We start from the raw sequence: 12318 nt of genomic DNA, 5'->3' as shown, positions 1-12318 counted from the left end.
AACATTCAAATAAACTGTCATTAACTCGAAATACAGTGTGAAAGGGTCAAAGTTATGAGACCAAACCTGTAAACGTCCTTTTTTATATCTATATAACATTATATATAACTTTATTGACACATTGTCGTGGATACGCATTGCTCTGCTTCTCTCCTGATGATGGCTAGGCGAGCTGTCATCAGAAGAGAAGGGTTAGCCACCTGTCAATCAAAGGTAGCCACGTCCCAAATCATATGATTCTATATTTTCTATTTTCTTCTAAATGGGGCCATTATTTTAACTATTAACATCAAATTGTCTTGAAGAAGATTATTTACTCGTGGTTGAGACCATAGTGTCGTCCTAAAAAAAATTCTGAGGTAATTGAGAAGTTTTCTCATTTTCCATTGAAATCAATGGACAGAAATGTTTTTGCAGCCACACTTAGCACCACCTGCTGGAATTTTTACTACAATGCAGGCTTAGGGCACTTCCTGGTTTGCCTCCCTGCTGAGACCAGTAGGTTGCCGCTCAATAAAGTTAAATATAACTTTATATAGATATAAAAAAAGGACGTTTAGCAGTTTGGTCTCATAACTTTGACCCTTTTACTGTATTTTCACTTAATGACAGTTTATTTGAACGTTTTGTTCAGTAAAAATGTCTTGTTCAGCGTTTGGTTGGACTAACAGACACTCCAAGGAGTCGCTGCTCAGTTTTCTGAGGTAAGTAACATACACTTAGTTTTTGTTTTTTGCTAACCAAAATGAACATCCCAGTTAATGCTCCAGTTAATGCTAACATGAATTAGCAGCGGCTTCTCTCAGTCAGGTTGAGGTGTAGAGAGGCGTGTAGTCAGTGATCAGATCCCTCTCCTCCTCCACAGTCCAGATATGGTCTGCTCCCCGTATCGGAAACAAGATGGCGATGAGTGTAACGCTGAACTCGATGCTTCCAACGAGCCACAAACCAATAGGTGACGTCACTGTGACTACGTCCATTATTTATATACAGTCTATGGGGTGAGCTCACACTCAGGGTCTTGGAAGCACAGCCGTGTGTATGTGTTATACATGTTCTGAATGTTATGTAAAACACCTTTAATTGTATAGAAGAAATCTCATGAAGCACATTCTCTGTGGAATAAAGCCTCAGAGACATTTTTCCAGAAGACTCATTGCAGGATACTGACAGTAGACAGGATATGTGTGGGGTGTCCTTCGAGGATGAAACCATAATAAGGCAACAACCTCTGGTGCGCTGCCACAGATAGTACAGTAGAACCGCAGACTGGGCATGCTGCAGTATGATACAGTATGGGCTATTCACTAGGGTAAAGATGAAAACATGCTGTCATTTTTAGATTCCCTCCACATTAATTAACACCAGAATATTGTTTAATACTTGAATCTGAGGAGAAGATGGCACAAATGTGTGTTTTGGACTAGCGCATATGCTTACATTGGATGCAAAAAGGGATTCTAAGGCAGACAGGAAGAAATGAAGGAATAAAAGACTGTAACTGGGAATTCAGAACCGAGTTTTCAAGAGACACCCACTGTCTAAAGATCCATAACACCTTCCCACAAGAACATATGAATCCATCGGCATATATTGTGTAAGTTATTGCATAAGTTTGGCTAGAAAGCTTCACACAGGCTGCACACACACACTCACACACACACACACACACTCACACGCTAGATGGATGCAAGCGCACCATACAAAAGCAAACGCACCTGCTCAAACACCTGCTCTGAACGAAGTGAAATGAGAGGCTCAGACATGGGCGATAAAGCAAGTGTGTGTGTGTGTGTGTGTGTGTGTGTGTGTGTGAGAGAGAGAGAGAGAGATGGATAGGGAGAGCGGCCGGTATAATAGCACACAAAAAAAGGTAGAGCAACAGACTTACCAGGGTAGGTGGAGGGACATTCATCTTCATTTGAGCTGAATCACTTTATCCCCAGTGGATGCTCACAGTTTGTGTGTGTGAGAGTGTGTGTGCGACTGTGGCACAGAATTACACACACAGATTACAGTCTGTCAGCTTATGCCTTTTGAGTTTGTTTAATCTGTGTATGTGCATGTCTGTGTTTGTGTATGCATTTGTGCGAACGCCTCCGTCTTCGTTTTCCTCTTGGCAGCGTGCATTAGATTAGCGTCTAGGCTAATTGCAGAGGGCATTGCCAAACTTGCCAGGCCAAATCACAGCCGACAGTCTGCTATGAGCTCCGTGTCTGTTACCCACGGGCACCACCTCGCTCTTTCACCCTCCTCCTCCTTCCCTCTCTCTCTTTCTTTCCTTTTTCACATGCATGGATGAACATCCTCCCTTGTCATCTCCCCTTCAGACCCCATACAGACCAGGCTCTCGTCCAGACAGGCTCTAAAGGGGGTTTCATGCTTTTGCTGCATAACCCTGCCACACACCGTCTGTTTTATTTTCTATACTGTATATTTTATTTTAGCCTTATCCACCGCGCTGAGACTTATTTTTTCCCAGCCTGTCTGCTATCCACTGTAATATCGCAGCATGTCTCCATGCATGCGTCCACTGAGATTCTTGATCCAGGGATGAAACATGACCTTTTTCATAAAAAGTCAGCCTTGCCTTCCATATTTATTCTAATGTATGCCTCAGATAGGTTGAAAAGAAATTACCATGTCAAAGAAGTAATGCCCTCACACTGAGCAGGACTGACTGATGTTTGTATTTTTGCAAGGAGCTGTACTTTGACTCAACCTGGTGGGCACACACGTGGTGCATCTTTTCAGATCTTTATGCAAAGAAACCAGATTACATTTTGTGGACCTTATAGTCTTCAGTTGCTTGGTTGTAATACATAATTAAGCAGGACCAAACAAGACGGCACTGCAGCTGCAGTTGGTGATTTTCTTTACTTTCCTCTGACGTCCTCACACTTGAGAATATTTCTCTAAGCTGTCTAAAGCAAGAATGTTTTTTTTTTATGTAAATGATGCAGAAAACTAACTTTCCTGTCTCAGAGCTTCAACCTTGATGGAAACTTGGATGAAAAAATGTCATTCCAGCCTGTTCTCCTGTCAAAAACATTAATAGCCTATAGGTTGCTTGAACAGGCAGCAAAAAACAAGCTATGTCTCTGTATTTCACCGGACGCCGTAATGTGGCCGCTGCCATCTTGCTGATGTAAAAGTGATTGACAGCCAAGGGAAGTTTAAGAAGGCAGATTCCTGTGTCCGATTGGAGGCTGGGCTGGTTGATGGGTTGAACAAGCAACGGACTTTCCCTTGAGAGAGCGTGGGTGTGTCCTGTGTGAAAACAAAAGTAAACCTTTTTTAACTTAAGTTACATGAACTTAGGTTTTTTACGTAACTTGCGGCATTCACCTGACCCTTGTAACTCCTTCATTTCCAGCATTTACGTACATTTATTGTTTAAATGTATTTATCTTTTATAACGCCTTACCAGATGTTTTTTGCCCTAAACCTAAGGTCAGTGGTTTTACAACATAAATCCACAGAAACTGCAGCCTTTCTTAGAACCGCGGACCGTATGTGTGTGCAATTTTTAGAACACGCAGTTGTAGCATGAGCCGCGCCGCTATAAATGCGAGCCATGATGAATGCGAGCCTCAATACGTGCCTACATGCTGTAATTTGTGGTCCTGACACACAACCTCTTCTGACGTTTATGTTGGAGAACTTGTTGTTTCATTCTTTTGACAGATTTTACAAGTTTCAATATTCGATTTTCCTTTTTCCCCCATTAACTGTGCCCCTGAACTGTTCTCATAAGGTCTAACCTAGGTTTTTCCCTGAAGCTCTACATTTTATATTGATATGAACATGCACACACACACACACACACACACACACATCACATTAAAGCATGAATGAGATGAAGGCGTCACAATCAAAAAAGGAATGTGAAAAATAGAGAACAATCATAAAAAGGACGCTTCCGGCAGTCCACTAATTACCCTCCCAAACACAGCGGCCTGATTGATGTGTACAAGAAAAGATACGTCTTTAGAGCCAACACACATACACACACATGCATACACACATGCAGGCACATCTGTGATCTTCTGTTCTGTCTTTCACTTTATTTGCTGCTCTGCTTTTCTTCCAAATGTAATTGGATCATATACAAAACAATACATGTGCTCATCCATGCAATTGTTTATTACAATTGTTGGTGTCCTCTATCCATTTTTCACCCTGTAATCTAATTACGCAACATTTAAAAAAATCCAGTTTTTGTTTCCGTTGATCTCACCAAAAAGAAGGCATGTTTGTTTTAATGGTTTCAAAAGTCCCTTTTGACATTTTAGCCTTCTGTTCAGTGTCTCAGCAGCCCACATCAAATCATTAGAGCAACCACAGACACTTTAATGTTTGAGGCAGGTTGTAATAGAAACAACTGTTATACTCTTTCCTATACTGTGACATTTTCATCCAGCTGCTGTGTGGCATTTCTGTACTTTCGACTCTACCAGGTGAAGGTAATTGGTCTGAAAGATGCCTCGGCATCCTTGTAAAGATGCATTCAAGTGTGGAGATTGTTTATTTCATGGTAAGAGCACTAGAAAGTATGCATTTACCCAAAAGTGTGACCGAGCTCCCTATCATGCCTTTGCACGTTTATGTTGGTTTTAGTTTCATGTAACAGTTAGCTGCCAAAGATCTGAGGCAGCCTTTCATAAACTATCTTGCATCAGAGTTATAGTATAATTTAAGCACAAAATCAGAGCAATTACATTGTTTATTAAACCTGTCAGTTTCTGACCTATTTTTCTCTCTGCCATCTGTGCTGTCTGACTGACTAACAAGTGCACTGAGGTTGCTTCCTCACCTTTTTCTGTTTTATGGTGGTTGGCAACGAGTGTTAAGGTGCTCACCGCCACCTAGACTAAGCTTGCTGTTATAGATAGCTTGTGGGAAAACCCATTGACAGATCTCTAGCTACAAAGAAAACATGTTTTAGTAATTTTCTGAATTGTTAAGCTTGAGCAAATTGTAAAATATTAAGGGTGTTGATCCGCCACTGATCGTTACCAGCTGGTATTAAAAGTTGGAATAATTTTGTTTTCAGACACAATCCTCTGTTTATTGTGGTTTCATTTTCATTGTGATATATTTGGAAGAGATTGATTAGTTTTGAGAAGATATACACTGTATCTGTCAAAAATAAATCACATCGCCACAATCATTTCATGGAAAGAGGTAAACAATATTTTATTCCAACTTTATGGGCGACCGTGTAGTTTTAATTGGTGGCTCATAAGAAAACATGCAATACAATTTCTTTATGTCTCACTAAGATGGCTTGACCGGTCAGAAATGCCTACCAGGTGTCTAAAAGAGACAATAAATCTGCAGTGTAGGAAGGATTGGAGCCAGAAAGGTCAGATGACATAATTATGCATAATAATTAGCCATGTGCTTCTGTTTGTTTGAGAAACAATGACAGTGAAAACCGTTGATAAATGAAGAAAAAATGATTTGGCCTCAAATAAGATTAATTTCATTATAATTATTATTTGGAGCATTTGTTTAAATTAAAGTCAACCTAAGTTATTTACTTCACTGTATACACAATAAGAATATATATATACTGTATATATTTTAATTTTCTTTTTTTTTTGCTTAGGACGTTTCTTTATTATTAATTTCCTTTTTCTGTGTATCATTGGAATACATTGTAAATACAGCCAACATTTAGGTATATGTAGGACAGAGGCAGATTTCCACTGCCAATAACATGCCAATAAATAGATAATGCAACTTAATAAATAAAAGTCTTCACATTGACTCAGTGATCAGTGTCAGCCGATAGGTCTTCCATCAATTGGTGATATATTGGCTCAAAAGTCCAGATTGAAGCACCTTCAAAAAATGTATATACATTGTTGGAGATGTTATAATTTAAGATGACATACAAGAGTGTATGGGCCAATTATTTAACCCTACTTATATATGAATAAATTGTCAGTTGTTAGAACAACTGCCTGTCTGCTGTGCGGCAAACCCAACAAATAATCCTACTCAAGTGTGCGCTGGGGTGTTACTCTGTTGGTAGCTGAAGGGAAAATGTAAAGTGCTGCCCTGTGGGATTAATAAAGTATCACATTATTGTAAATGACATGGTTCATAAGTCTAGCTATGTGAGAGACAGTGAGCTTGTTTTGTCAAAGCCAGTGGATGTGCTTTGGATGTCATTAGCTTGTGCTGCTGCTGCTGCTGGTGGTGGTGTCATGGTGTCCCAACACTGCTGCAGCCCAGGGCACATCAATTCTGCACACAAACATGCTTAAAAACCATTACACAATGTTCGCCATTTGCACTACATGCACACAGCTGCATTACCGCTCTATTTTAAAACACATGCACTGTAAAAAAAAAAAAAAAAAACCAACTCAATTGAACTACCTCTGTGTTGGTGATGGCAGTCATGTAATGTAAGTGAGCTACACTCACACACACACACAATTTTTTCCCACACATACACACATGGCAAACCGTGGCCATTCTCCTGTGAAAGTGCTTTGGGTTTGGGGGCACAAACAGCTTAGCCATGCTGTGGAAATGACTTGCTAACAGATGCCAGGCTCTGACTGAGCCACAACATCCTGCAGGCAACACTTAGAATAGAATGAATCCCTCTTTTCCAGCTCTCTCTTTCTCTTCCTCACCTCCCTTTCATGTTATTCTCCCCTTTTGATGCTTTGTCACTTTATCCCCCGCCACTTTCTCTTAAGTGTTGCAACGCTCTTTGCGGTACAGTTCCCATACTGTTGAAGCTCACACAGCTCTGGGAAAGGGGGGGCAGGTGAGACCGGATCAAAGAATGACCATTGATGTTGAATCAGGAGCAGAGGTCTCTGGTCCAGCTGGTGCCGTGGTAATCCTTTTGTGAACCAGTAGCTCACGACAGAAAGGTTAATGTTCCCTTTCTCTGTTTCTCTCTCTCTCTGTCTGTCTATCCAGGATGGTAGAGTACTCACTGGACCTGCAGAACATCAACCTGTCGGCCATTCGGACAGTACGAGTCCTCCGGCCCCTCAAAGCCATCAACAGAGTGCCAAGTGAGAACATTTTAATTGGTTGTGTTTGTGTAAGGGCTGTCGATGAATATTCTTAATTTAAACATATTCAACAAATGCAAGAAAGCAAACACATTTACTTCCTTTTCTTATAAGCTTAGAGACTGATGCAATTTAAATGTTAATTGTTAAAAGTTTAATAATAACGTGATCAAACATGCATAAGTAGAGGAACATATGAAACTTTAGTCATTAGAGATTCATTTGATGGCATATTATGAGCTCTTCGCTTACTGACTAAAATTGTGTCATTTGTTAAAACCTATATGGAGATCGAAACTGAGCAGAAACACTGCAGAGCCTCTTTAACGTTGTGAACTTCAGCAGTTTATTTGTTAAAATGTATTGGCACTCATTTATCCAACGAATGTAGAAACGAGCACAGATCTGAGCGTATATACTGTGTTACGACAGGGTTCACATGTGATGCATCAAACTTTTTTATCACTCCAGTCACATCATGAAGAATGGTCAGCTGTTGATAAATGTGGCTACAGGAAACAAGCATCATTTAAATACCACGCCCTAATACGTGATTCAGATGCCTCACCGCGAAAAATTACGGCACAGAAGGACCCAATACGGCCAAAAAGAGGATTTTTCTTCCTTTTCTTTTTTTAAGTAACCTTTATTAGCAAAGTGCACCGTTACAAATAACAACACAGGGAAGTGGACTTATAGTTATACTCAGTTCAGTAAATTATTTACATTTGGATCACAGACTTCAAGTTTTCAAAGCTTTTGGTTGCAGGAGGTAAACAATGTTTGAAAGTAAGTTTTAATTCCAAACGAAGAGGAATTTCTCAGATTCAGAAAGTGAAACATCCGCAACTGAACAAACTGGTTTTGTTTGACAGCATAAAAAGTGAAAAGGAAGGAAATCAGTGTTTTAATGATAAATGATATAGCCTAAACATGCTTTGCTTTGTCACCATTAAAAAGAAAAACACGATGGAGCTTTATCAGCTCCAGGCATCGATACAATAGTCTGAGATCAATTCTCCGACTCAGACGCGTGGACTTCACACTGACTCAAATTTGCGCACACAAGCTGAGATCGATAATTGATAAAGAGATTGATAAATGCCGATCTTTGCGTAAAAATGATCGTACGGCCACTTTACGCTCACTTTCTGTCGTACGCTCATTTGATAAATGAGGGCCATTCACTGTCAGATTAGCTTTCTGTCAGGTGGTTATGTGATCTGTTTTATCAACTTTTTAAACAAATATCTCTGTTACTCAACACTGAGTAGTAAGAAAGTAGGAAAATGGTGAGAAAAAAAGTTGAGAATTCACTGTTTATCAGAACACAATAAGAAAAGAATTGGCTCCCTGTGATCCTGTCACGTCACTCAATGCCGCTAGCAGACTACTTTTGCTTTGCTAATTCCACCATGCTTTCATGCTGCTGGTTAAAAAAAATTAAATAAGCCAAACAAAGTTGTCACTTGTGACCAGTGTGTGGATGAAGCATTACGTTGTTAATTAAGCAGCTAGCTAGGGGGCTAGTTAGCTGAGTTAGCTAGCTTGTTGTGTCTAATTCTAGCACCAACCACAGTTCATAGTCTATGTTCTTTAAGTTTTACGGTAAAGGACATGGTTTTATTTTCTTATTTTATATCATGTAGGTATGTATATCTGTTAGGACAGATTTACGCTGAATATAAATACACCTATAATAATTATGACAGCCCTAGTCAAAGTCCAAGTGTCAGATAAATGCTTTCATGTGGCTGTTTATTTTCTGTGCTTGTTGTTTATCTTTGCACTTTGTGTGTCTGTCAGTCCACATAAAGCACAAATGCATCTACACGAAAATTCATGTATATGTATTACATCGCTGGCTTTTTTGTGCACCCGCATGCCACCTGTTCCCCACAGGGATCATTAAACATTCATCTTATGCTTAATCACACAGCCCGCTCTGGCCCTGAGTCACAGCTTTATCAGATTTACAAAGCATCCATTAATGCTGCTCCACTGATCAGTCCGTGACCATAACCCTGTCCCTCTCATCTAAAACTCACTTCTTGGCCAAACTTTTTAACTCCTATTGATTCCTTTGTCCTGCTGCCCTAACAGGCGGCTCTTAATCATTGTAAGCACCAATTAGCCTGCAAAAGCCATGTTCAGATCGGTCTCGTCACTTAATTCCAACACTTTAGCAGTGAGCCATGCATTAGCAGGTAATGCTAATTCTTAGTAATGAAGTCAATCAGTTTTTGTTGATATACAAATGCATGCTTTATGCAATTTCACACTTTTTATTTTATGTAAATAATGATGTTTTGACACACACTTTGGGCCCTCTTTAAATGATCAATAGCACATAGCCTAAAATGCATGCCGCAAATTAATTTAGAGTAAGTTTCCAACTCTACTTTTTGATTTATGTGGTGCATAATCAAGGCACAAAGTGCCACAGGGAGCAAGGGGGATGTATACAGTCTCTTTGGTGTGTTTTGGGCAAAACATGAATTAAACCAATCTTGATTGTCATCTCCCATTCCCTCTAAAAGCCAGGTGCACCTGCACCTGTTGCATTGCTATTCAAATGGCAGATTCAGCTAATTGGAGAAGCAAGCAGTCCCATCCACAACTACTGTATATTTGACTGCATATGAGCAAATGCACCTATAACTCATTTAACTGAGGAGGAGGATCATTGCTGTGCGTCCCTGTGAGTGTGTGTAACAAGCAAAGTATAGGCTTGTTGCGATCCAATTAAATATCAGGAAAGTACTGTACCATTGACTTTAGACCAGGTTTTTGTTGGTCGATGGGGCAGTTTCTTTCTGCTGCTTCATATAGCAATGAACCAACACGGCACAAGTTAATTTGCTAGTTACACAACTTGGGCATGAAAATGACAACTGCATCAGTCTGAAACTAGTGCTGGATGTAAGATATGGTCCTTGGTCTTTTTTCAGCCTTGAACAGAACACTTTGGCTCAGTCCAGTTCAGATAAGGGCCACTTTGCTTAACAAAACATAAAAACTTGGAAACTTTTTCCTTCATATCTTAAAGTCACTGAAAGAGACTGTCTCTTCCAAATAATCATGAAATGAGTCCGCAGCAGATGGAGCTGATTGCTTGAAAGCCCTGTTGCCTAATTCAGTTTGGGCCTTGGGGACAGATACTGTTAAAAAAAGTCTTTCTAGAGACTGTGATCAGAAGGTTTTACATGTGAGGGAGAGAGGCGAGCAGATCGTGTTGCTGTGTGTGTGTGAGTCTGCTTGTGTGATGCTCTCTGTCCACAAAGGACCAGAAGACTGCAGGTGTGGACTGCAAAAGCGTCGCTTTTGTCCACAAGTTTAGCTTCCTTTGTATTATTTTCACAAGCCAGCATCTAAAGCATTTCTATCTGGTTTTTTTTCAATCAATTATTTTACCTTTTCAGCTTATATATCCTGTTGTTTTGCTTCTCTACTGCTTTCAACAGCTCCCTTTGAAAATAGGGGAAAATTTATTTTCTTTAATACAGCCCTTTGAGACACATATATACAGTACACATAAATCCAAAATTATAGCTTTTCTTCTACCTAGAGCAAATCCATACTGATTTTTGCACACAACTTAGTGCCCAATCATGGGAGATTCTCCATATTTAGTGTAATTACCTGAGCAGCTTCTTCAGTGCCAGAATTGATTTCAATTTTCCACACATTCCGAAGGACAAGTTATCTTTCAGGTGGAGCCGTCCTACTCAGCCCAATATTTTAGACAGCCACACTCAGTGGAATATGGGTGCTAACTGCATTACTCTGAAGTAGTTTGATTAGAAGATATTGTGTGCAATAGAGTGGGCATAGTGTTTCAGGGACAAGTGTACAGATTGTAAACAAATCTGCTTTTCCGGAGATGATTATGCATCAAAGCATGAATCTCCAGATACGTGGGTTTGTTAGCATATGCATAGCTGATGCTGAATGTGCTTGTATATATATTTGTGTGTGTTGCATGAGCCTACTCGTCTCTTGTTCATATTTGTTCATACTGTAGTTGTCTGCGTGATGTTGTTTACGTTGTTATCAGTAAGCTGCATGAGTGTGTGGTCCCCTGATTTGGTCCCCTATCAGTGACCCCATTAGGGGTTAGGAAGCATGCGGCTGAAGCTATTTGTTCCTTGTTTTGTTGGATCGTTCTTTGCCCACAGATACACGGGGAGCGTGAGCACATCCTGACCCCTCACACACCTCAATTTGTAACTCTCCAACAAAATGACAGATAATAGTCCCGTGGTGTGTGTGTGTGTGCGCGCATGTGTGTGTGTGTGTGTGTGTGTGTGAAATTGGTGTGAGATAGAAGGAGTGCTAGACAACAAACACTATAGAAGCTAGTGTTGGAGGAGGACGAGAAGAGAAGAGAACTCTCATGGTTTAGTACATAACACAGGCAGATAGCTGTAAATGTGTTTCCATTGTGGCGCAAGGGGAGGCATCCATCTTTATCTGAGAACAGCAGGAGCTGGCAAACTGCTCCAGTCACCAGGAGGGGAGAGATATGGAGGCAGGTAGTGAAGGAGCAAGAAAATGAGAGAAGCAAAGCATAATAAGCTGAGAAAAAGATTGATTTGTGTGATACCATACTGTTTCTTTCCTATGCTTTATATTTTGTTTGCACGAACCCCTTTTCACTTTCTTTCTGTTCTTTCATGCTTTTCTTATTTTGGCGCTCCCTCTTTTTCGGCACACCCTCGGGCTGTGTCTCATTCTTGTTCTCCCTCTCTCCCCCTTCATCCGTCTCTCCCTCTCTTCACCCAATTAGGCCTAATGGAACAGTGGCCTAATGACAAGGACCCTGGGGAACAAACACATTTAGACTCGCCTCCAGCGGCCACCAGAGACACATACACACCAGCGACGCAACTGCTCTCCATTTAATACCAGTTGACGAGACAAATTAGCCAGGGGAGGAAGACGGGCGCATACTCACCTGAAGAAAAGAAAAAAATCTCTGCGCTCTTGAGATAAAACTTAAATGAATTCCAAAATTTATTTTTCATTGCTTTATTACTTTCTAATCCAAATTGGCACATTAGTGTCATGTCAATGTGCCATTTACAATTTGTTGAGCTTGGCCAAAGTCAGGATGGACCGTCACCTTAACGAGATAGTTGTGATTTTTTTTAATGTGGGGTTATATGAGGTACTTATCCATAGTCAGTTAATTACCTACAGTGGATGGCAGAAGTACCAGCGCAGTAGCAGCAATGTACTGCTGTGGATGGTGCCAGTGGCAAAATGT

At 40.4% G+C, this 12318-nt stretch overlaps 1 protein-coding gene across 1 annotated transcript in view; it reads left to right on the top strand.

Annotated features, from left to right (window-relative positions):
* Positions 1 to 12318, top strand: part of LOC131984111 (voltage-dependent T-type calcium channel subunit alpha-1I-like) — a 240450-nt gene that overhangs the window by 137240 nt on the left and 90892 nt on the right. The window contains exon 5 of the mRNA XM_059348992.1: positions 6952 to 7049. Coding sequence (XP_059204975.1) covers positions 6952 to 7049 — 98 coding nt within the window. The remainder of the gene's footprint in view (positions 1 to 6951; positions 7050 to 12318) is intronic.

Source organism: Centropristis striata, chromosome 13, assembly GCF_030273125.1.
Source record: "Centropristis striata isolate RG_2023a ecotype Rhode Island chromosome 13, C.striata_1.0, whole genome shotgun sequence".
In the NCBI taxonomy this organism is placed as follows: Eukaryota; Metazoa; Chordata; class Actinopteri; order Perciformes; family Serranidae; genus Centropristis; species Centropristis striata.
Note: the sequence above shows the minus strand (reverse complement) of the source record. Positions and strands in the feature narration are given on the sequence as shown.